Genomic DNA, 27000 nt, shown 5'->3' with positions numbered 1-27000 from the left:
CATTCCTGGTTTAAAACGATACGTTTATGTTGACTTCAAAACCCTTTAACCAAACATTTCCTAAATATTCAAACCAAAAGTGAGAATAAATTCCATAAACACAGTTTATTTTGCTCCTCATCTTTTATTTTCCAACAGTTTTTTGAGGAAAAATGGTACAAAAATGTTAGTTTTCACACAACAGCGTGTTACAGTATTGGAAAACATTTCCGAAAAATCCAACAGAGTAAACATCATCAATGATACATCAGATGATATATCAATTGCTTTTCGAAAAAAGGCAGCGAGTTTCAGTCGTTTGGTTTCCCGTACAGTTCGATATCAGGAAGAGTCTTTTTGTAAAATTCGACCAACAACGAATGTCAAGACGCTGGGATGACCTTTGGTGCAGAGAAAGCTGTTAAAGCGGCTTTGCTTTAGAGTAACGCGTCTGCTCAATGACCCCGGCTGTCGTCACACAGATGGAAACCTCCATCCACTGGGCTAACAAAGAACGGTAATCCAGGCAGGCCACCCTGCTGGATACAGAAGTGGATTCAACAGCATCGGAAAATAAAAAGAACAGGCGATGAAACGGATTATTGGGTCAGGGGGACAACAGGAGCAGCAGCAGCAGCTGTTCAGGGAGGAAAAATAAAAAAAACACGCAAAACCTTTGCTGGAGGCGGCGACGCTGAAATAATTTTTACAAAAGGGTTAAAAGGTGGAGGCGGGAACGACGCAGCAGCATCCGATCATCAGGTTAGCACCTCTGCAGGAAAAACGGGTTAAAAAGAACAGTCCATGGAGCTGCCTTCAGGTGTCAGCGATGAGAAAACCTGAAAACTGCAACACCAACCCATCTCCTCACTGGTCCAGCATGCCTTTACCAACTCAATTACAAAGAGTCGTCTTATCTGAAGAACTAATGTACAAAACAACATCGTAAATTAGCAAACCTTTGCAGCTAATCCTAATTCTTCCAGATTTGTGCAAATAACCTGAAACTTCTTGTACGTTTTATTCTCAAAGTGTCAAAAAGGGAATTAAATGTTAAAGCGTGTGCATTTCTATGTCTTCAAGACGAGAAATCTTGCAATATTTGTTGATAAAAACATGCCAAACCACTAAAGAAGGTTGTTGGGGAAAAAACAGATTTAAGCTGATGGAGTCACTGCTTTAAGGTGGATTTGTCCTGTAAAAACACAAAAATCATCATTAATGTTCCAGCAAACAGTCCTGATGGAATAAAACACATTAGAGTTGATTGAGGCATCTTTGATGCAATGACATAAAATAAACACACATAATAGCCCAGAAACATTAAAGCCATAAAGTTACCTTAAAAACTCTGATTTAGTCACATGTGGCGGGAAGATCGATGAGGTTAAATGTCATTTTAAAAGCTGAAGAAAGAAACTAAATGTTATAAATAAATGCTTTGATTCTACATGAGAATTCACAGCACATGTTGATCATTCTTTCACTGAAAGTACAAAGAGATTCAACGTGAATCTGTTCTGGTTTCATGACACAAAACCGCGTCATCATCATCATCATCATCATCATCATCATCACCGGCAAAGCCCGTACTTAAAATTCAAATCCATAGGATTTACCGTAAAGAACCTCAACTGAGCCAACAACAAACACCCGGTACAGAATGTCAGTTCAAAATAGAAAACAAATCAAAACTATAAACAAAAGAAAAACATCTCCACAACTCAAAACAAAAAGAGGAAAAAACATAAAGAAGTCACTTCCGACAAAACGGCAACATACAAACAGGAAACCTTCAAACCATGCAACGTCGGGTTCTGCACAAAGAATGGAACGTTCTCCATTTGGCAGTTTTGAGATTTGTGGTGTTTCAGAAACTGGAATTCACTCAAGTTTAAAGAAAATGCCACTAAATTTATGAATCACGTAAACAAGAATGAAAGCAGCAGCCTCAAAACCTTAGCTAAAATGACAAAAATGAAGACTTTTACTGTCTAAATTCAGCTTTTTGTCCTAACTGGTCAAAAAAAAACAACAACCTGGATTTGAATTATGCTTGAATTGTGCAGTTTGTTAGTGAACGCCAGGCGTCATCACACATAAACCCAAATCTCAAATATTTGTGACATTAAATAAATTCAGTGGCATTCCATGTAAAATGTGAGGTAGCAGCTTGTTTCCAGTGTTTCTATAAAGTTGAAAACCAGAGTGGATCATTCCTCCAAAGGGATTTTTTGTGTGTGAGGTGAACCAACAGATTCCATCAAGTACATCAGCAGAAACACAATGAAGATGCGTCGGCGTAAAGACAGTGGACACACAAGCACGGGCTAAAGTTAACCGGCTTCACATACCTGCATATTCACAGTATATTGGCCGTATTTTTATTTTTTTTGCATGGTTTTTTTAACTTTAATTTTTCCAAAGGTGAACAGAAATGTGGTCCAGATTTTTTTTTCCTTTCTTTTGTGGTAAATTTTACTTTAAAATAGAGACAAACTCTCCTAAAAAGGATTTCCGTCTGGACACAACAGCATGTACTCAAATATAAAATAGCTTGATACAACGTTACCAACACAGGGGAAAAAAAATCTCTACTTATTTACATGACACTTTTTTTAAACAATGGTTGCCCCCTCCACTTTTTTTTTTTTAATACAAAAGTCGGAACTTTTTCGTTTGAACAATAATTTACATTTGAAAATGGCCATTATTCTCAAACTATAGGAAGTGTTTGATGAATGCAAACCTAATTGAATAAATGTAAATAGTGTTTTTATGCTAATTCTTAGGTGTGAAAACAGTGAAATGAATGGAACTGCTCCCATTTGGAGATCAAGAAAGACATGCTTTATCTGGGAGACATTTTCTAATTTATCAACCTATATGGTTAATGTTTTGCAACATTTATTCAGACCAATTGGCTTTATAAGGACATTTGCTTCCATTTTATTTATTACTTTTAGAACATGTATGTTTTTTAACTAATTTTTGCACCAAAATGTTTTTTTCTTCCATAACAATATAAACCAAATTCTGTATTTACACACACTCACTCCATACATCAACACCAAACTTAGACTTCTTTTCACTGACTCCAAATACAACTTAACCTAAAAAACAAACAAAAATCAGGCTGAAAACTGATCCTGCTTCACAGTTAAAATACTTATTGAAGTCTAGAAGAAAGAACAACCAAAAGAAAAAAATATCTGTTCCCAATCTTGAATCCTTCAACAACAAAACCAGTAAAAATCCCCGCAACAGCCTTTTCTATCTTAGAGGTTAAACCATCACACACAGCCTCGCCACTAGGTGGTGCCATTAACCCATCGCCTGAAAGCAGCAGCTTCCATCAGCTGTGAGGAAACACTGCCATCTACAGGGCAGAAGAAACACTGCTACAGAGAAGCTTCTCAAATTCTGTCTCTACTTTTCCCTGCAGGAATCCAACTAAAGTCCAAGAATAGAAAAGACGACCAGCTCAAAATTTGAAAGATGTTCACGTGACCTTCTGCATTCATGATCCTACAAGCAGAGGGGAGCAACCATTATGTCATCGTTACATGATACTTAAGTGTCTAGGGAAAGGGAAAAAAGGAAGGAAAAAAAAAAACTGTTTAACAAACTCCACCAAAGCAGGTTTCACTGTTGAGAGTCTCTATTTAGTGCATTTACAAATACAAAGCCTTGACAGGCAAAGAATATATATGTACATGCTTACGAGTCATTTTCTAATGTTCACTAGTCCAAGTGGGGGGGAAGGGGGGATTGATCAATGGTGCAGAGATGTTCCTAAGAGGTGACAAAATCGTCCAACGTCAGGGATGAAAACGAGACGTTAGGAGACAGGAAGTTCTTGTAGAAGACGCCCGACTCTGTTGTGGTCCTCATCCATCGATCAGGGAGACGTCGATGTGGGACAGGTCAATCATGTGCCTGTGTGGTCGATCACAATCACGTCTGAACAACGGTGGAAGGGAAAACTCATACTCAGGACCCTGTACAGTAGGACTGGGTTAAAAACAACTAACCAAATCTACTGATCGCGTCTCCTTGAAAACATTTTTACACAGTTTTGTTAATGAAATGTGAGATTTTCAGATTTTTTTAATAGCTCAAATTACTAAATAATTAAGATCCAAATTAAGTTGATGTTGTGATTAAGATCAATAAATCATGTCAAACTGAGATCCAATGGATTCAATAGTGATGTGTAGCCCCACTGCGTAGCAGATCAAATCTAAGATTATGATAGTGTCATAAATAAGGAGGTGTGGTTTGAAATGTCCTCAAAAAGCGGGTTACCTGTGGAAGCTCATTTGGAAATTCAGTGCATGCTGAGGATTGGCAAACTTGGCAACCGCTTTTCTTTGCTGAGGAATCAACTTGAACATCTGCAAGGTAAATAAATAAAATAAAAATCAAACAGACTGAACTTCTCCACGAGAGGGAGTGGGGGTGGAGAGTTAGCATCATTTATTCACTTGAAACAACACTGCCATAGTCCGTCAACAGGGGGCGCTGCGGGATAAAGAATTTGACCAGCTGCACATTTGTTCTTTGGGAAAAATACCTTGCTTAAAAAAATAAATAAAGACACTTTATACATTTGTGATGCTGTGGTGTATTTGAATTGGGCTCTGACCTCAATGGGACCGATTGATCCGAGCAGGTTCTTCAACTGATATTCAGTGGTGGATGTTGAGAGGCCCTCGATGGACACCGTACGGCGCTGGTTCTCTGCTTCTCTTTGGGTCTGCCTGGCAGAAACCGGACGACCTCGACCCACGTTTCCACTTCCTCTCCCCCGACCAGACACAACAACCTGCACGAGCAGCGGATGCAAGAATTGGAATATATTAGTAAAGAATATCAGGAACAGGAAGCCGGAACCTTTTCTTTCTTTTAAAGGCAGAATGGCGCTGGGACTTCAGCCATGTGGAGAGCATTCTGTGCAGTTAACATGTTTTTTCCTCCGCTGCCTCTCAGCCTTTCACCAGATAGACTCATCACATTTCTACATAAAGCATCAATGTCAGAACATGATGCGTGTCACATGATGCATCTTCATTAGAATGAGAGGTAGGGTTCCCTGACTGCAGAGAAAAAGGACGAAGACACAAAAGAGAGGAGGCAGAGGAAATATGGTGTGTGCGCGTGTGCAGGGACGGGAGCATAAAAGAGAGGCGCGGTGACGGCTGCCTTACACTGTCGGCATCAGTGAATGTGCTATCTGTGACAGGAGCCTGGCAGTGACAGGCGTGCAGAGGCCAGGAGACCTTGTGGAGCCCTCTGCGTTGCACTGCAGTCAGCTTGCCAATCCTGAATTGGAATAGCGACCCGCTTAACTCCAGCTCAGCTGGTAGATCTACTCTTCTTTGGGCATTTTGACTTCTGCTACAGAAGAGTTGCCACCTAATTACATTCTACTATTTCAGGTGAAAGAACCGGCGCATCAAAAACACAGACGGATCTCTTATCGGCGACCTACCCTGCCTTGCTGCTGGTTGCTTATGTCCACACGGTTAGCCTGCGGAGCTCCGCCTGGTCCCTGTTGCTGCTGCCCCACTATAGTGACCATCCTTTGGATGCCCTGGTTGAGTGGAGGTCCTTCCCAGTTACCCTGCTGCTGCACCAGGCTGCTGTTGGCCTCGAGCCCCTTTCCACTCTGAATGGGAATATAGGAGTGTAAACTTTTATTTCAAACTACAGACTGTGGTTTGAAACTTCCAAACAGGAAGTACCATAAGTTGAAATCCCAGACTTACACTGAAAAATAAACCGCTATTACTCAGTCACTCTATATATCAAAATAACCATTCTTTCTCTGATACCTTTGGTACCAAATTCTTAATAATCCTTTTATTCCCCCATATTTTTTAGTGCAAGTTATTGGAGGTATACAGTGTTCCCTCGCTACATCGCTCATTCACAGTCTTGCGGTTTTTCTGTATCCTGATTGGCTGTAGACCGTTTCAATCACTCTCCAGTACAGAATGTGCTCAGTTTGCCAAAATCACATGACTCTTCAATCGTGACCAGATCTTTGTTTTCATTCTATAATTTTGGAATTATTATTCGTGGATGAAGATGTGAACCTTGGGAGTTTAAACAAAGGAAAAAGGAGATACAATGTTTATGTGGGTCTGAGAAACGTCTCTAAAGTATGGAATGAGGAGTTTTATTCCTGTTTTACAGCCAAACATCTATATTCCTACTTTGTGGACCTATCATGGGTTAGTTTTAGAACGTCGCGTGTCGAACTTTCAAAATGTTTGACAGATTTCGTGGGGCCTTATTTCAAGTCATAGGAGTGTGGATTTCCAACAAGCACACCGCTGATTGGCGAGAGAGGTTGCCATAGAAATGTTGACTCAAATCTACTTGGACCAATCACTGCTTACTGAGGACGTCTGGCACCAACATTTTGACTTGATTTGATTTGAAATGGGTCATTTCAAGCAATCAAATAAGAATAGTACACAAAAAAATTAAATTCATCAGTTATACATTCATACAATGACATATCAAACTTAAGATAATTAGACATAAAACATGACTGTATTAAATTAGTTTTTGTTGGAGCTGGAAGTAAACCATTTTCTACGGGTGACGTCACACTCATCCGGTCCGATTGTGAGATACAGTCGATGCTTTAAACAAAACTCGAGAGTTTAACCCTCGCTCCCAAAGATTTCACAGGCCGTCTTTACAACAATCGTAAATCAGCAAGCAGCGGGATAGGATTCCTATCTGTGCAGAATAAAGATCAACCTGACAAGGTAATGGTCTCATTATCAAATAAAGTCACAGCTCAACTCTGTTGACATGCAGGGAGGAACTGAAGGTCGTCTCTTCCTCGACTCTGCAGAACGCCGTGACAGATCAATATGTGGGAAGAAAAGAGGCGCTATCTCTGACCTGTCCCCAGCTGAGAGTAAATGGATTAATCCCTTCTATAGAAATCACAGATCTTGATTGTGCTCAATGCTAAGCTGCATTACACTAGAATGAACGCCCCTCCGTGCGTGTGTAACCCATCCCCCCCACACACAACCCATCCCCACCTTTTGTGTTTCACACTTCTTTGTATTATCCCAGATGAAAATATAATTTGGCCCTTATCTAGAAGACTTAGCTACACAAATCCAAATCCTCAAAAGTGGCAACTTTCTTACACAGGTATTATGTCATCCTCCCCCTCAAAGCCACCTTCAACCAAGTAAGATTAATTATAAGGGGGTTGGATTGGCACCTTTGTTGCCTCACACCTGAGCGATGGATTGATGGAGAAAAAAAAACAAGTGAAGGACGACAAAGAGGAGCGGAAGGAGAAGAGTAGATAACATTGTCAAAGCTTTCAGTGATGACAGCGGAACAAGACACAAAGACGCTCATTTTCAGCCCAACTGTGAACCGTGGCTCTTTCAGTTCCACCACTTTTTCCCCATCAGATAGCTTTAAACAGGCTTCAATTAACACACCGACTCTGTTATCTTTATCTGCAGGAGGGCCAAGATTTGGGTGCAAATTGTTGTTTGTATTTTAAATATGATAAGAAGCTATAATAGCTAACATGCATGTCTGTGTTTTCCAGTATGAATTAGTAGGGGTAAAAACTTGGAATGAAATGTTAAAAGCAATTTGTGCCTCTCAAATTTAAGTCCCACTCCAACTATACGTCTTATTTATTGTAAACGTTCCCAGTTGTCTTTTAATTATAACTGTGCAGTTTTTTTAGGGCGTATTTTCTGCAGTGCAGCAGGAGTTCATCAGAAATTTGCCTCTGGGTTGTGGGCGGGACTCCTGGCGCGGAAGTAACCCTTCATTGATAACCCAGCATTCCTTTGTTTACACTCTCTCCCACTAGCTCACAGACCCTCACAACCCCAAGCTAGCATAGCAAAGAAACGGCGAGCAATATCAGAGCCGTTGGATTCCAGATGAGGGAAAATGAAGACATTTATGGATCAACTTGTCTTTTAAGTGAAGGGTTTAGAATTGGAGCGGAGCAGGAAGACCTTGGCCCACCCATGGCAGTTGCAGCATCACAAACCTGAGCCTTTTCAAACCGCGGGTTTTTATCTGCTCCTGATCCATCACAGTTTGAATAAAGAAGTACTTAGAGATTCAGTTTTAGTCTCAAATTCTTTCATAAATGTCTTCTATTACAAGAAAAAATGTTGTGAATCAGGGGCAGACAAGAAAAAGATTGTTTTGTTACGTAGAAAAAACGCTGGACAAGCCACAAGCTCCCTGCACCGCTCCATTCTGATGCCTCCATTTGTTGACACTTAGATCCATGATCTGAGCTGTAATCTGGTTAAAAACTGTACGGCTGGACAGCTCCAATGTTGCTAGACATTTCTGTTGCACTAATAATATTAGGTTGGGGCTGTGAGGCACTGTAAGCTAGAGAAAGAGCGTGTAAACTATGTCCTAGAAGACGACAAGTTTTTTTATTTTGGCTAAAAGCGACATAATCATAGTTAAAAAACAAAAACAAAAAAACCCACTGCGAATGCTTTTAAAATAGCTAAAATGACCGGACTGGATCTTTAAAAACAATTTTCGTCTGTCCTGAAAAGAGGACATCAAGTATCAACCTTTAAGAGCAGCGATGAGGCGTTCGCCAACTCCACAGATAAATGTCAAACTTATCTCCAGCTTTTCTGTTTCAAAGGTAAAAATGATGTCTAGACATAGTGGCTTAAATACCACTTCCACAAACTTTACAGGGGGGGGCACTCTTAACAAATCAATTTTGTCAAAATGACAGACATCAGTGTGTCATTCCTATAGGTTAGACATCATCTAGATTACAAAGTAGACAGTTTGGGCAATCACTGGCATTTCTTTTCAAAGCTGTGTAGCATCCCTTGTGGATAAAATCTGCTCAAAGATGATCAAATAAATGTCAGAGCCGAACAAAAAAGAAGGTGTCGGATAAAAAAAGGAATCATGTGCTCACCAGTCCTGAAAGTTTGACGACTCTAACTTTTTGTGGCACCTGCTGGCCTTCAGTGCTGGTGGTTCTGGCTCGCTGCATCACTGTCCTTTTAGCTCCGGGTTTGGGTCCCTGGGTCTGGGCCGGGCCTTGGTTCAATGAAGGAGTGACGGGTATGTTTTGTGACGTTTGCATGGACGGAGGCTCAGCGTTAGGTCTGTTGACACCCTGCAGGATGCTGTTCCTTCGTTGCGGATGCAGTGCCTGTTGTTGATTCTGCTGGTGCTGCTTCCACTGCGGTTCGGAACCAGGAACAGGGTTCTGTTGTGTGGTACTCTTCCCCAGCTGCAGACGCTCCTTGACGTTCGGACGGGAGGCTGGAATCTGAACGCCACTGTTGGGGGGGATGCTGTTGTCTTGATTGAGAGTTCTTGGTGTTTGGTTTGAGGTCTGTTGCATTTGCTGAGGAAACTGTCTCTGCTGCAGTGGCCGTTTTTGATCCGCCTGTAGCAGCGGTTGTTGTTGTTGTTGTTGTACGGGGTGTTGCATTTGCTGATTTGGCTGAGCTTGTGTCTGAGCAGTGCCTTGGCTCTGCGTGTTCGTCTTTGAATTAAGCCTTTCCAATAGTTCCTTCTTTCTGACACCAGCCTGCATCTGTCTTCGCATTTCCTTCCTTCTTAAAATCTCCTCTCTCAGACGCTTCTGCTCCTCGATCTTAAGACGATACTGCCGAGTCTCCTCGTCTTCATTGGGATCCTGTAGCAATAAATAGAAAGCGGATAAATTATTTGTGACTTTCATTTCTTCACCACAAAAAGGTTTAAAGGAAAAAAAAAGACATTTGGACCCTTAAAGCAACAAAAAAACAGGAGGCCAAACATATTAAATTTTATTAATTTAGTCTGCGCTGTTAAAAATCTGATGGGAAGCTTTCCCCTCCATGTAAGCTCCAATGTCTTAGCCACTTTAATAGCCTAGAGGAAAATAAATACTTCCTCATTTTTTACAAGAATTTTGCCATCGTTGGGAAAAAAATAATGGATTTTATATTTTCATTGCTGACCTGTTGTGTAGTGCTTAAAGGTGTGCTTTGGACTTCCATGCGAACATCCGGCTTGCCTGCTCCTGCAGGCTGAGGTTCAGTCTTGGCAACAGCTTGGCCTCTTCCTTTGCTGACGCCAGACATCGGTTGAGGGGTCTGCCCAGGATAACTCCTCTGCGTTGTCCTGGCAACAGTCTTGATGTTGGCAGTGGAGGAGGCGGGGCCTTGTGTGGGGCGGGAGCTGTTCATGTTTGTTGTGTTCGTCGCTACAGGGAGCTCTCGCAGGTTACTGTTGCGCTGCTGCATCTGTTTGGAGGCAGGTGCGCTCTGGAGAAGTCAGATAATTACATTTAGCAACATTTTGGAGAAAAAATATTTTTAGTCTGTGATAAAACTAAACGGAGTAAATATGGTAATTTCTCACCATTCTGTGCCTGTTGGACATGCCGCGCACTTGGGCGTTCGAGGGGCGTCCGGGCATCTGTCTGGGGCTGCCATGGGCATGTGGCTGATGGAAAGGATTCTGGCCATGATGCATCATGGGTAGAGGTTCTCCGAGATGTACCTGTGGGTGTTGATGAGGTGGTAACTCTTGCCTGTGGTGCTGCTGGTGCATGGGATGGGATGACAGTGGGTCGTGATGTGGAAGCGGGGAGACAGGAGGGCCAGGCATTAAACCCTGAAATACCAGAGGAAAAGTGCAAAATGTAATCCAAATATTTATTATGGTGACACCAGGAAGGTAATTATGAACAAACTTAATTTGAAGCTTTGGATAGGACAAATTGTGCACTAATCACCTCTAACCAGACCCTCTTTGGGCCACAAAGCAGAAACTGAACAGGAATAACATCACTAGAGGGAGCTCTTGTCTATGTTACTCAATATGATGGAGCAGCACCAGACTCTTCCTTAAGGAAACAGGAGTTATCTCAAATACAAGCAGTCGTCAAACGTCCTCGTTTCTCAAACAAATCAAGGGTGTATTGATACAGAACATGGACAAACACACAAATACCTAGAAAGGTCTTAAATGACAAAATCACTTACTCTTAGTCGTACCTGCATCCCAAACTGAACTTGTGGATGAGGAAAAATGTTCCCCTGCTGGCCAAATGGTTGACGAGGGCCCATGAAAGATCTAGGCTGGTTTGGGGGACCGCCCTGCTGATTGAAGTTGACCATTCCCTGGTGACCTTGGTGGGGAGGGAGGTTGGGTCGAGAGGGTTCTCTCTGAAAGAGTCCTAGTGGGCTTTGGCCCGGCTGGTTGAAGGATGGTCTTGGCGGCCCGAAGCCCATATGGCCCTGGCCTGGCAGCTGCTGGTGGTGGAGGCTGTTACCGCTGTTCAGGAGAGGGCCGGGACCCTGGTGATCAAACATGTGCTGCCCTGGAAATCGCACTGAATCCACACGCTCTGTGTTCACACAAGGAGACCGAATAACAGAGATATCAGTGTTTTTGTTGCTTGAGAGCTTGTTTCAGTAACAGCCTCTCCAGGTGTACAGGGTTATGACACGACAATTACAACATAAAAACGGATCAAGGTACACAACGCAAACCACCATGAAGGTATTAATTCTGCATTTAAAATGTGAAGGGGAAAAAAAGTATAAATATGTATGTTTAATTCTGTTTCCAAGGTTCATTCTGATGTATATATATACACACATGCATTTAACATGAGTTCTGCTAATGGAGCCACAACAGAGAGCTAGCAGCATACCCTCTAGGTACAGCGCTAGAGGTGATGAATAGGGGTTAAATATTCTAAGAGAGCTTTGTAACCCTCGTCAAGGCTGGGTGCAAGACTCACCTCCCATAAACATGGGCTCTCTGTCTTGGGGGGCTTGATGTGACTGGCTTCTCAAGGGCTCCATGTGATGAGGGGGCCGCTGGGGCTGACCAAAATTACCTGGCAAGTGCTGCTGGAAGTCTCCTGGTCCCTGAGAAAGCATAAAAGTACACAATTATAGGGCATTCTGGGGAAAACCACAAAAAATAGTAATGTGCCGGGCAGTGATTGAAGTGTCTGAGTCATTAAGCAGATACAGAATCAAGAGTTTAAACATCAATATGCATTCCAATATCAAGGAAACCCTTCAGCGTGAATCTATAAGCAAACTTGGATTAAAGCTACTTTGGGATCTGTGATAAAACCTTCTAGAAGCCAGTCTAACAAGGAAAGGCTATTTCAGCAGGGGATAAGTGCCCTCATCTTTGTTTAAACTACTTCACATGTTCAACAGCTTTTCACTCATAGCATGCATGCTACTTCCCATCCAAGAAAACCAGATAAAAACCATTTAATCCCTCTTTGGAATTCAAATCCCCTTCATAACCATCTTCTTTATTCCTTTAAACATCCATCTCTGTTGAAAAATTAACCTGCTATTCAACATGTGGCACTTACACAAATGGACTGCTTGCCTCCTTCAAGCCTATTGTAAATTACTTAAGATGGTATCGAGGCTTAATCCATCTTTATTCCACTTCTAGGTGGAGGTATTTAGTAACAAAAAAAAGGTGTTCGAAAAGCTAAAAGGCCAGAGTTCCAAAAAACTTGCTTAACATAAAGTTAATGGAAGGTGCTTTACAAAGACAGGAAATCACACTGGGGGCGCAATCATCCCATTCTGAAAGGTCAGACAACCAGGTTTACACAATGAGGACTCTGGTGACCATATAATACCTCTCAAATAACACAGCTCATCCTCTCACTTCTAATCCAGGATAGAATGGAGAGTGAGCTCCTCAATAGGAACTGATATATTATGGAAAATAGCTAGAAGTTATAGCATCTAAATTCATATCTGCAGAAATAAATGCACTTTTGCAACATTCACGTCTAAAAAAAGCCGCTGGAAACCGTTTACAGTTTCCAGCGGATTCTAACTTATAAATCAATTCCCTGCACTGATGTGGTGGTGAAGTGCTGACACAATCGACATAAATCAGCTGATTCTGTAGCGGAAAAAAGCAGCTTTGCACTGTGATGCAACACTTTACTTTTCTCCGTATCAGAATCTGCTCATTTACATTGATCATGTAAACGATGGGGCAGTAACGGGACGTCAAAGAGCGTGTGTTACTTAGGTGCTGCTGACAACGTCTCCGGTGTTAAAGGGTTTAAGGGATAACGCTTTCTGAGGCAGTGAAAAGCCGCTTTGCACAAATATGCAACACTTTATATTAGTTAGGTGTTGTACATGTTGCATTAAGCCACTTTTTTCTGTGTCAGAATCAGCGCGAATCTGGTTGGAAACACATGAATTGCATAAACGGTTGAAGAGTTATTGGGATTGAAAGAACATCAACACTGGAGTTAAAGCTCCGTGGTTAAAACGTACAGCGACCTAGATTATCTGCCATGTTTATTAGGTTTGATCTCAAACTACATATAAAACACAACACGATAACAACTATTTTACTGTTCGCTCACCAGTCATTTTCCAGCTTTTTCCTAAGCCATTGCTTTTGGTATATCTCATGCTGCTTAGTCTGATTTGTTATCAGTTTTGGTCCACAGGGCAGTCTGTCTGCGTTTACACTGTAGTGAACTATTCTCAGGATCATTTGCAATATGACAGACTTATACATACATTTATTTGAACTGTAAGGTGCTTTGTCAAACGTGAAGAGTTTATACATTGAGACTAAGCATCAATTGTAAAAATCCACCGTACCATTTAAACTGTTTAATTGTCAACTGATAACATTTAAGATGGGTCATTTGATCAGTTATGATCAGTCTGGTTGGGTCATGTGGCCTAAAACCTTTGCTTAGTCACCGCCTCCATAACCTGGAAGCAGCCAAAAGATTTAAAAAAGAAAAACTTCAGCAAAGCAGAGAATCTACTTTTTCTCAATCTGTCTAAAAATGGTGATTTCTTAAATTATTTATTTAAGACTCTGCATTTAATAAATGACATATTTGTAAACCTAGATGTTTCTAATTTACTTAATCCTCAAGTAACATTTCATGAAAACTAAAACCAGTCATTTACTACAACCAGGTTGTACAAAGTACCCTCTCAATTTTCCTAATGTGCTGAATATTTTACAGATCAATAATATAATTAGGAAGGAGCAGACAGAAAATGAGCTGCTAATTTCTGAAATAAAAATCTGGACAGAATAAACATTTCCAATAATGACTAACTGGCGTTGAGATTATCATTTTAAAACCCACCTCACACCAAAAAATGATTAATGCAGTACTACTGGAGGCTATGACCCCCCCTGTTTGCCTGGCCTTTCAACAATTAAATCTGATGTGATGATAATGTATGATAATCATGAGTAATCAGGTGCCCACTGGTAAATGGAAAAGTGCGGCGTGGTGTGTCACCTGCATTTCAAATGGTTTCTTTGGCAACACCAGTCTAAATGAGCCTGACTTCAGGGAAACCAATGCTATGCTGTTCATCGTCTAACTTATCTGCATGTTTATCGCACTACAAATGTCTGAATAGAACCCCTTACTATTGTGCCCTTAGTGTCCACCTTGCTTGTAGACTTTTGTGATGCTTGATTGAAAAATAAACATTTAGAACATGTGATAAATACAAAGCAGTGCTTTTGATTAACATTAACAACTCAGCTCATCTGATTGAAATGGGATTGGGCCACTCGCTGAGAGCTCATTTGCATAAACCCGTATAATATGCACTTTCCAGAAAGATGTCAGGCAGCATCAGCACCACCTGATGCCCAAGCACCACTGAATAGAAAAACGGATTGACTCTAGGCACTTTGGCTGACTTCCTAACATGTCAGTTCCCTCAATGCAGTAATTACTTGAACAGTATTTCTGTCATCTCCGGGATGGCTTCTTTGTGAGGGAAATAAAAGACCTGTTCTTAGAGAAAGTGTGGAACTTCAAATCCCTTTGTATGACAGAAAATTCAGACTTAAGGGAATTATTTGCACAAAAAAGCAAAGGTGTTAACCTCCATCAAATAAAATGTTAAAAAAACTATCACATTTTATTGGTTCTACTAGAGTTGATGATATGAAGGCAAAAACTCCATATTTGCAATTCCATCGCATGACAAGCAGCTAGTGAACAAATCAATCCATGAAGAGCAGCTACTTTGGACCTGTCAAAGCAGCGTCAGCCCGCAAAAAAGCCTACTGCTGGGAGCTCCGATCATGCATTTCCAGCTGTGCAGCCAGTCTCCGATCAGTGTTTACAGATTTGATTTAACCATGTTTGGGTAGTGCACAGTCTTAATTAAGGTAATTATATTTCCTTCAACAAAAGGAATGCTAGCTGAGGTGAAGGGAAAAGAAGGTAGAGGAGCAGCTGCAACTCACTGGGAACCTCTGAGGACCCACAGCAGGTCTGGGCTGGCTCTGAGCAGGAGGCATCAAGGGCACTGCAATGAGAAAAAGAGGGGCAGACATTTAGAGCAGAAGAGGTTGGGGGCGGGGAAGGGAGTAACATTAAAACAAGAGGAAGCAAGTTCAGAGAGGGCATCCTTTTAGAAGGAAATTATATCTTCACACTGACAGTTCTTAGAGGTTGATGTCAAACTCCAGCTCAGATTGGATCCTCACGGCTGGGACCTCAAGAAAATATAAAAGGTCTTCTAAAAACAAATAACACATTTGCAGCTTCATAAGACCAGGTAGAATAAAAAACAAATAGAGCCCGATTTGATGTAGTTGGCCTTCTGTGTAATTTAAGTAAATGAAACGATTTGACAGCTGCTACAACTGGTAAAAAGCTATTTCCGCTCAGATGAGTGAAAATTAAAACACAGATGCCCTGCGGAAAATACAAGCTGACATACCATATGCAGCATTTGCTGTTTTTTAAAGAAAAACCCTCAACTAGACACGTTTTGTAAATGAGAATTCATTCGTGAATTGTTTTGACAGACAACCAATTGTGTATGTGGTTTTCTCTTGAGTACTTCAAACAACAGCGTGTGGGTGGATGCGTCTCACAGTGGCCTAACCGGGCTGCAAATCTCTGTAAATCAATACTAATCCACAATTTTGATGTGATTTCAGTATAAATCTAATCTCACTAGCTTTCTTATAGATGATGGAAGTAACAATGCATATCAAAGAAACCTATTTTCAAAGTTCAAATGGACAAGAACCTTGTACAGATGACTGTGAAGGTCCTCTGAAGTGGGGGTTGATGTGGATGTTTTTAGAATGTGGAGGCTGCTGCTGGTGATGCTGAGGGAAGTTGGGTGGGGGCGAGCTCATCATTCTTGGGGACGTATCCATCTGTGGCCGCAGTGGCGGGGAGCGATGTGCCATGTGAGGGGGCATGAGAGGCTGGAGAGACTGCTGGGGAAGGGGACGCCCGTGATCCTGGAAGGGATGAGGCCCTCTTGGACGTGACGGATGGTGCTGATGGGACGGAAGTTGGTGCTGATGGGGGGGCGGCATTCGGGAAGATGGCTGTTAATTGGAGAAAAAAAACAAAGAGATGAAAAACCACCTGTCAAAACACGCGTCTCTCTTAAGATTGGGACTTCACTGGTTTTAACCACGTGAAGACCCAACAATTAAATTCACCAGCAAGACTTCAGCCGGAATCCAGTTCTGTTTAAATTTCTTCCAAGGTTTAAAGTAATCAAGCATTCAGTTCTGCAGAAAGTTGCCTATTTTTAATAAAAACAAAATACGGCTGTAATATTTACAAAATACAATAGTCACTTCATTTTCAATCAAAAGAAATCCTCAACCATGGCATGACTGCATGTTGGCACAGTCATCATATAGTAGGATGATGGCGCAAATTGGTCTTCATAATTGGTCAAGCAAACAAACATGTAAGTAACCAAATTAGTTAATGTAACTCGACAACAAAAGGATGCAGCAAAAAAAAGAAACTACTCATTAACCGCAGTCAACACAATGTTTGCCAACATGTTATCGATGTGCCAATGTATTTCATTTCCAGCACTGCCGTTTGTTTTGAATTTCACTGCTTATTATCATTAATTAACGCAAACTAAAGTAACCAGCTGTTGGAGTTACATTTGCAATGGATTAGACAAGAGCTTTAACTCTGTTCAAGGGAGTGAATACCTGAAAAGAAGCAGTCAATACAGTTTTTTGCTTTTTACAAACACAAAAAAAAAGACCCGTATTATGCATTACATTTTTAGTGTTTAAAAATATTCTTCTGCACCAGAATTCTTAGTAGTCAAACATATATGTGCACGACATCAAGTTGTTGTAGACGTTTTACCTGTATGTTCATGTTTCCCATCAGTGGAGGCATTATCTCATGCATTCGACCTCTTTTCCCTCCTCTGAAATCTGACGATCCAAAACCAGGGAAGCCTCCTCTGCCCCTGCCTCCTCTTCCTCCTCGTCCTCCACCTCGGCCTCCGTAGCGGTTTTGTCTCTTCTGACGCTCTTGCTCTTCAAACTCCATTAAATCTTTCTTGGCTTTCTCCGACAGCTCTAATGATGTTTGAAAGAAGACAACATTAACTGTCTGAAAAAAAAACCCGTCTGGTAAATAAAATGTATGCATAAATAGAAGGAATTACTTTTTTACTTAAATGAAGAAAATGACAAATAAGTGAAACTAATTCCTGCATTGGCAACATACTAAAGTTATGAAATGTTTGTACCTAGTTTGTCAGGAATGTTCCGTCTTTTATTGCTTGCATCTGCCAACCGCTCGATAGCACCGTCCTTCCTCTCAGATTTGAACCGTAGTCGGCCAGACTCTTCGTCTTCCTCCTCCTCCTCGTTTGATTCCTCCTTTGATTCGTCGTGGAGCATAGTTTCATTTTCCCCCTGTAAACATTCAAGTCTCTAGTTTGTCGAAATACTTTTATAGGTTTCTTCTTGGCTTTGCGAATCTAAAACAGAAAACTAAACCTAACGAAATCACCATTTTCCTATTTATGTAAAAAAAAATCATGTTGAGTTTCATTATTTTATATTAATTTAAAAAAAGGACGATTTCCTTCACTTCCCTTGCCTTATGGATGCTGTTATTTTTATTGGGAAGGAAATAATTCAAACGTTAAGAATGAGGTCATTTGGCGTCTCTATCTACTAACTGCAGTAACATTTGTGATGCAAAATAGCAGAACACAAGTTTGCAAATGTCTGCAGCTCTCTTAGGTTCCAAGCACTTCGTCCAACAACAGACGATGAAAACAATGAAGCTGAATCCCCATACAAAGCTAAAGCATACCTCCTCTGTGTCATAGACTCCACCTCTGTCCAGGTCGGTGGCCTCTTGGCCTTGCAGTTCTTCACCAACATTCTCCTCAGCATCTTCCTCCTGAGCAATGCCATCCATATGAAGAGGCTCCTCCCCATAGGATGTTCGGTATTCTTCATCCTAAAAGAAATTGGACAGACCAGGGAGACGTTTATCAAGTTGCAATAACTCTCCGGTTACCATTACCAATTCATCATTTAATATCGGTCATTCATTAAAAACGATATTTTCCATCCTCGCAAAGCATAAATGGGAAGTTCTGCTTTAAATAAATAAATAAATAAAACAGAGATGAATAACTAAGTCAAGCTTGAGTTGGATGAACTAATAAAAACTGTTGTAGGCTCAGAAAATTGGAAATTCTGGCAAATGTAGAAATAAAACTCTGTACTAAGTAAACATACCAAAATTATATGGTAAGAGTTTGGGGGGGCGCTCATGGGAACACCCCCCCACCCCAATCTAAGCCCAAAATTTCCATAACAGTAGGAGCAAGGCTTCATTACTATTCCTGACGGCATTTGAAATTCAATGAGATGTAAATGTTTGACATGATATACAGAAATGCAGGCAGGGATAAAAACACTCCTCCCTGCTTCAGTGATGGTGAAAATATCATTGACTGACTCCTCACAAATCACTCAGTTATTGGTCGCACTGTAAGTTCATGACTCCATGTCAGAAACGATGCTGGGATGTTCGGAGGCAACAAATCCTTTTTATTCCACAACAAGATTTTGTTTTTACTCTAAAAGCAGGTAAGACATTTAACCATAGGATTTATTCCAAATGAACTCTATATTTACAATTTAATTAGGTTCTAAGCTAACAGGTCTCAAGACATAAAATTATTTATTCCCCAACAAAACTAACATATTTTTCTAACTTATAAATCAGTCCGAGCATAAGTCACAGCCGCCAAAAACATAATCATTTATAAGTTGCATTTTAATGTGACTTATAAATTTAATTTTAATTTAATTTTAAGGAGAAATGTATTTATGTATTTAACAAAAATACTTAAACAAGAACAAACATTTCATCTTGAAAGGCAAATCATAATAATGATATAGATAAATGTAACGCGTTAATACTTATGGAACTTCATAAAAATTAGGAGGAATCGACTAAATTAGCGCAACGTATGTATAATTATTAAGATATCCATTGCATTAAGAACATACCAACAAGTCAACTAAAGTCTATTCAGCATTTCAAATGACAAATAGTAAGGACAATGTCACAGCCAAGCAGTTAAGTGACCCCGTAAACAGCTTTTGCACAGAATTCAAATAGACACTCACACTAGCACACATCTTTAAGATCCAAAATAGACAGCCACTTGGGCTAAGGAGGTCAACGTCTTATCTTTGTTAGGAGAAAAGAGGTAGGCCAATATATCTCTGTCAGGTGCCAAACACAATCACATGATGGCAAATGGAGCACAGCAGACATTTGCACATGGATCCAGTCTTATCTTTGATCCTCTTAGCCCAGGCTAAGAGGAAAGGGAAACGAATAAAAAGAAACTCCCATCAATCATTAGAAAACTGTATGGAGTGTCCTTAGGAAGGTCAATAATCTTTTCACCTGCATGAGACTTTATCAGATCCAGTCTGAAGCCAGAGAAAAAAAGCCCCACACATTAACCTCTGTCGATTGGCAGCACATCTCCAACACAAAGCAGCTTTTTACACCCCTAAAGATACAAGACCCAAGGTCACAATGGCATGGGGATTTGGAGGCGACAACAGAGCATTACCCCACGCCAAACAAGCTGTCAACAAAACTTTGTCAGCAAGATGGAGAAATTTGCTGGCAGGATGTGATAATGAATCAAATCACCCCCCTGCCCAAAAATGCCGACCAACATCTCCTTCCACTGAATAGATTTTCTATCCTGAGAGCCTCTTCAGTCAGACGAGAAGTGACATTATCTCTACCACACAATAGAGATGGACAGGAAGGGGATTGGATAATTCGTGTGTGTGTGTATAAGAATGTGTGTACATGGGTCTTTACATGAGAGTAAGCAAAAGTGAGAACTCACTTGAAATTCACCATCTATAGGTTCATTGATTTGAATGTCCAGCACTTCATCTTGGTACCCATTGTCATCCTCGCATAGGTCTCCAGTGTACTCAATCTGGTCCTCAGAGATGTCCGGATTGTCTTCTTGGTTGTATTCTTCAGTATATGCCTCTTCTTCCTCCTGCTGGTACACCCCCTCACCCCCTTCTTCACAGCCTTCTACACCCAGGTTCATAACATCATCTGTGTAGTCTATATCCTGAAGGTTGCCGTCTTCATCATATGATGTACCCATGTTGTATGTGGCATTGACGTGCTGTTCACTAAAAAAACATGAAAAAACGCCATTAAAACCGAATGTAAAGTAAGACGGAACTAAAAGCAAAATTGGGCAAGTTCTGATACAACTTACCCCATATGTGCATCCTCATCATCACTTTGAAGAAGGTCATCATTCAGCTCTTCATCTGAGACTTCTGAGGGATTCTAAGACAAAACAAATAAAGAATTTTAAAAGTAGGGTCATTTCTAACTCGCTTGTGTCAGGGTATGCAGAAAAGGCATTGGGGCAGAAGGCCACCTCCAGCCCCAAGGGATGCTTCATTTTCATGTGGTGAAGGCAATCTGGGCAAGTCAGTGCAGCGTTTTTTTGTCCACTGTACTTCCTTTTTGTTCACATCAACTAATCCCCCCATGGAGGAGCCATCTGCTTTAAATACAGTCACTGTGACCATTCTCGAAATGCTGTTTCAGTTCTAGCACGTCGTGCTTTGGATGTTATCTTCTCCTTGTATGGAATAAGACGCACCAAAAAAATAAATCACGTAAATATTGTGTCCGACATGTACACACACACATTCATTACAATGCAGTATAGGGTGAAATTGAAATATATTTCCTTTTTTTTCCCCTTACCTTTTTACTAGATAACCAATCCTCTCCTAACAGGTCTTCTTCCAAATCGCTACGGTAAAGAAAAACAATAATAATAATTAGGTGTTAGCAATTACTAAGTTCAAAGATGGTACAAAGGTGCAACAGAAGAGGGGAGCTCCTCTGTGATTGATAAGGTGAGGGATATGGAATTATATGAAACCAGCAAAAAAGATGTTAAAACAGGCTTTTCTACTCATTTTTGGCACGGCTTTTCCACTTTTAATTGCCTTGTCAATCAGAATGAAAATATCATTCTTGATATGATGTGACAAAAAAGAGCGAAACATAGAAACACAAAAATACACACTTGGGAGCCGTATCAACACAATAAAGCTTCTTTTAAAATTAAATCATTAACTTTGGACCCAATATGCAACAGAAGAAAGCTGAGTTTTACCTCTCTATAGTATCATCTTCACCCCTTCTTCTCCGTGAACGCTCAGCACCCGGTTTGTCGTATTCAAATTCAAAATCTGTAAAAAGAAAACAAATAAAATGCTAAGAATAACATTTTTTACTTGCATTTGACAATATAAAATGGCGAGTAGAGTAGTTATCGCTTCATTAGAAATGTTAATGTGAATTTTAAACTTTCACATCCAAAAATCATACCATCAAATATCAGAAATCAAGACAACACAGAGAATAGAGGAATTATATTTTAATAACTTTTAATAAGGGGGGAAAAAAACTTGAAAACAATAAGTGACGTGATTTTTTTTTTTACTACCTAAGCCTTTATATTTGCCCAGTACACAAAGTCAATCTCACCAAAAAAGGAATAATATTTCTATCTATGTTTTAATATAAAAACCCGTTCCCTTATGTCAAATGTTACCATTTTCTTACTTACATGTTGGTACACTTTATACGGCTTTATATTCTTGCTTTGGTGCACTCTCTTTTAAACCACAAGTTGCAAAGATCAATGGCTTATCTCATGGCCCATCGGAACATATTCACTGAGGTTTAACAGGTTTCACCAACGTTGGCTCTATACATAAATTATCACTCTTGCTCCAGGAAAGGGAGCCTGTGTGAGTAAATAGCCAAAGGCAAAGAGCAATACTAAATTCCCCTCAAGTCTGACACAAACGCTTTAAAAGTGAGAGTTAAGACAAACCGACATGCAATTAAGTTTTAAATGCAATGTTCATGGTGGCTGTCCTCATACAACCAAGAATACTTTATCTGATTGTATTTTTTGCTAACATCATCCTTTTGTTTTTGTTTGGTTCAACATGACTCTAGCTTTGTTACAAAAACGCAATTTGTTTTCCTTTTTCTAGGAGTTAGTCTCCAAAGTTGCTGCACAAAATTAACAGGAAACAATGTTGACAACATGTTTGCCAAATATTAAATGGAGGTAGAATAACAAGCCTGTAATCCACTAGTGATCATTTTAAACAGATATTCTATAAAACAATCCTACATAAAAACCTAACAGAAAATCTGCAACTTTTTGCTAAAGAGTCTAAAGGTATTTATAAGAGCTCTCATCTGTCTGCCCAGCTGTTGGACAGGACAAGTAAAAAAAGCAAAAACAATAAATAAATAAATAAAAGTATTTATAAGGTTATTTAAACCAGTCTATGAGCAAAGCCCAATAAATCAACAAAATTATGAAAGAAACAGACTTGTAGAATCACAGCACAATCTCTAAAATGACCAGTCATCTATTAACTGTCTGCTTCACTGGACAGTCTGCACATCCATGTTCTTTACAATACTTCCCATCTAAGAACTTCCTTTCCACCCTCAAACTCTGAATTCCTCTAGACGAGGTGTCTCTAACCCTGTTCCCCGTGAGCTATTGCTTGTTTTGCAGCTAACCCCACTTCAGTAATTGCTAATTGCTAATTGACTGAACACTCCTGATCCAGGTGAACCAGTAATTACAGAAGCAGAGTTTGCTGCAAAACAAGGTGGGGAGTAGCTCATGATGAACAGGGTTGGAGACGCCTGCTCCAGAAACTTTGTTTAACCGAAGAGATAAATAAATTTCTTTTCAATGAAAGTATTGTGTTGCTGTAGCATCCAAGTGCTTCTTTCCCAAAATTTAAAGTGAATAACTGGCCTCTATCTACATCTTAAACTATATATCTAGGCTACAAAAATGATTACTTCTAGACGCTTTGCTAAGCATTTGCAAAGGCCAGATTATCATTCTGTCATATTTACATGTGGGCTCCAGTAACCCATGTGCTATCCTAGGCACTTAAACGTTGGGAGTTGGGTCATCTAGACCCACTAGACAGTACGCTGATCCTTTTTTCTTCAATGATTTGTGATCTTCTCTGGTGTCCATGGATAACATGAAATCTTTCCAGCTTTATCCACTTTTGTCATGGTAGGGAGAACACGTCAATGTAAGGGTGAGGTCATCTAAGATAGCACAAGGGTTAAAGGTCATCTGGGTCCACACAGATGTCATGAACTCTGAGTGGAACACCTTGCTAGTCAGTTATTCTATCCAAACATTTGTATTGCCATTAAAAGTTTGGCGACACTAAAGCAAAGCCATCCAAACTACAACACACAGCATAACACAATGTAAACAAAATGAAAATGTAATGGTAAAATGCTGACAACAGTTCAGTTTTTCAGAATACCATGACTGCTCAATGCAGAAGCAGCCAAAGGCTTAAGGCCAATAGATTACAAATGAAACTGCAACATTGTTTTAAAGGGTCCGAGAAGAGTTAAGATTTGCTTTTAAACAAGGCAAAGTAAAAATAAAAAAACATTCTATAAAAGACCAAAAATGTCTAATGAAATCATAAAATGGGAGACTTGGTTTTATACCTCCAGGAAAAGAAAAACAAACATTAAAATATCAAATTCAGACAACACATGTTAAAACAAAACCCTACATACTGGCTGCTGACAAAAAGGTGTCATCAGACATCCTTTGATTTATTCAAATAATCATAAGGCAAGGTTTTTTTAAGTTAACTTTCAAAAAGTATTGTAGTATCTGGACGTGTATATTACAAAAGCATATATAGTTTTTGTTTTCCTAATTTGATAAGTTTAAGGCCTCAGGTCACGATCACTCTGTCCTAGACAGCAATCCACTCTTTGATAATGTGTGCATCTTTTTCATCGGGCACCTTGATCAGTAAAAGATTAATTAACGGTCCCATGTAGACCTTCAAGATGTGGATGGTACTGATTTTGTTATGATGGACCAAAACGGTGCCATCTCTCTGTAGAAAGACAAAACCCCACCACTAGCAACACTGTGAAGACACTGCAAACCCAAACACCCCCATGATCCTCTCTGTTTACCAGGCCAGTTTGAAAGTTTATACAATTACTAACTTAAATTGTATGGGTGTCATTTTCTTGAATACATACATATTATTGTCTGCAATTCTTTGGGAACTAAACCTTGAACAAACTCTGAAGTTGTAAAATAAATCCCCCTTGTGAAGACTGACCAAACTGAACTCTACTTTAAATCAATAAATTAGATCAAGTCCATTCATTGACTTACTGTATTTGTATTTATGTTGTGTACATATATTACTCTTGCTTATGTCTAAATATGTTTTTCTGCTTTATTTTAGCACTGATGAAGGGGGGGAAAATCCGAGTTGGTGATGGTCAAACCAACGATGGCAATAAAATATGGTCTGATTGTCTAAACTAGGCTTCCATGACTCGATTTTTCTTTTACTTAATAAGTAAATTATGCTGTAAAGCTACTCTTTTTTATGACATCGTGTTGTACAAATTGGCTTTTACCAACCAAATCAAACAGAAGCTAAAATGCTTCACAGGGTTGACCAATACAAATCCAGCCAACCTGAATTCATTGGGCCATGGCGACGAGCCTTTTCATTGATTATCATGATCATCCAACATATAAATATAAACACTGATTTCCATACATACACTTTTACCTTTGACCACCAAATACCCTGTTTATAATGTTATCCAACGTATTTGTATTTATTTATTTTACCGGTGTTTTCGCGACCGTTGTTTGAACAAAAACACGTCACAACGATTACATATTTTTGGACTTTAAATCGGCATCTAAATAGCTTCAATAGTTGACAAAATAACATTTAATTGCCAATATAGAAGCAGTGTGCGTTTATTTGGACAGCATTGGACATTTTGCAGCTCGTTTAGCAACAGTTAGCATACATGCTAACTGCCTTTTACGTGATCTGCAGTTCATGGACCCAGCAGTGTAATAAAACATTAATAGGCTAAAATAAAGTACGGTTTTACTTACTTCTACACATAAATCGGAAAACAAAGGCAACCAATAATGTATTAAATTGATTTCAGGCGTTTCGGCGCTAGCTGATGTCCAAATTGCGGCCTACCGTAGCTGAAGCCCGTTCGTGTTCCGCTGTTTGCTAGCGCTAGCTCACATTAGCTCCAAGTATTGTCGAGAAAATCCACTACCCACCTTGTGCGTTAGCTGACATGATGCAATCTCCGTCCCGCCTAACGTCTGATAAGAAAGTCAAAAGTCCGCATCTAAAAATTCAGTACATCGTTACAGTAAAACCAATATGCTAGCAGACGCGGAATGACTTTCCATCCACGACCAGGTCTCAAACATGGCAGTGGTGGAGTCCGCCGGGATGGAACGTTCGTTGTGGGTGGAGAAACGCAAGCGGGTCCTTCGACCGCGTTGCGTTGCTGCACCGCAAAGGCGAGGCAGACAAGCATCCTGCCAATTCTAGGTCACACAACCATGGACATATTAGCCCAATCTATTCATTAAAGCTACAATTTCAGAATCGTAAATAATCGTGTAATTTGTTTTCCAAAAAAAATAATAATAATAATCATTTGTTACTTAATTGGAAGTTGTTGCTAACTCCCACTTTTTAAAATAATTGTATTCTTCGTATAATATAAAAAAACTGACTTACTTTGAACATCTTAAAAGAAATTATTTAGTAAATATAAATTTATACTAATTATTTAAATGTACTTAACCCTCAGGGAGTTTGCCATAACACCTCTGACTTCATTCAGAATTGAAGGTGATTGTTTTACAAAATGTTGACATGTTTTGATGCAACAAAAGTATAGCTAGAGTTATGACAAATAATTCTTGAGACACCCCTTTTAAAAATACTTGTATGTAGTTAAATGGAGTTTTACCTGTTTTTGTTTATGGGTTCATTTTATGTAGTCTTTTGCAATAAAACATAGAAACTGTTTGATCTAAATGTTTGTGATTTTTGCAAACATTCAATTCTAAATGTTGCCACTTAGAATTGAGGTTTTTTTGGACAGTTTCAGATTAATTTGGGGAATTTTTGTCTAATACCATCAAAACCCTCTCTGTAATAAAAGAAGGTTGTACAAAAAATGGTTGTCAAGCTTTGCCACAGAAAAAGTTTTAAATATAAATTAATTGAGCATATATATATATATATATATATATATATATATATATATATATATATATATATATATATATATATATATATATATATATATATATATATATATATATATATAAGTGTGTGTGTGTGTGGGTGTGTGTGTGTGTGTGTGTGTGTGTGTATTTATAAATATGTTTGTGTGTGTCTGTGCCATGGAGCTTCAAATAAATGGATACATCAAAGCTCAATAGCATATATCGATAAAGTAACAACCCTCTTCTCATCTCACTTACGTTGCCCCCCCTAGCACCTGTGTGCATCTCACTGCATTTCTGCTCTACTCTACTTTCCCATGGGGAGCGCCACAGATTCACCTGCGCATTCAGGCACCTGCTCCAAGACTCCAAACAGACTTCCTGAGCGCAAGCTGACCTGTGGTAAAGCTAGCCAGTTGGTAAACTAAAAGATCAATAAGCTGAGCAATGG

At 39.7% G+C, this 27000-nt stretch overlaps 1 protein-coding gene across 16 annotated transcripts; it reads right to left on the bottom strand.

Annotated features, from left to right (window-relative positions):
• Positions 1–104: 104 nt before the first annotated feature.
• On the bottom strand, positions 105–25861 carry rbm33a (RNA binding motif protein 33a). Of its 16 annotated transcripts, none has more exons than XM_011488988.3 (19): positions 25581–25861; positions 21549–21624; positions 21131–21179; positions 20628–20701; positions 20235–20538; positions 18155–18304; positions 17580–17748; positions 17189–17406; positions 16083–16392; positions 15289–15350; positions 11786–11915; positions 11022–11386; positions 10396–10650; positions 9993–10298; positions 8954–9685; positions 5474–5650; positions 4628–4807; positions 4288–4376; positions 105–3942 (listed from the first exon to the last, which is right to left on the bottom strand). In XM_011488988.3, exons 1-19 carry the CDS (start codon positions 25597–25599, stop codon positions 3870–3872), a joined length of 3738 nt encoding a protein of 1245 aa, XP_011487290.1. In that variant the 5' UTR covers positions 25600–25861; the 3' UTR covers positions 105–3869. The 16 variants fall into 16 exon arrangements, with proteins under 16 accessions (XP_011487290.1, XP_011487292.1, XP_023806154.1 ...); XM_011488990.3 differs by having other exon boundaries at positions 105–3918; XM_023950386.2 differs by having other exon boundaries at positions 10396–10575.
• Between the last annotated feature and the right edge of the window lie 1139 nt (positions 25862–27000).

Source organism: Oryzias latipes, chromosome 20 (genome assembly GCF_053564925.1).
Source record: "Oryzias latipes strain Hd-rR chromosome 20, Olatipes_Hd-rR_3.1".
Classification (NCBI taxonomy): Eukaryota; Metazoa; Chordata; class Actinopteri; order Beloniformes; family Adrianichthyidae; genus Oryzias; species Oryzias latipes.
This window is presented reverse-complemented; position numbering and strand designations above follow the sequence as displayed.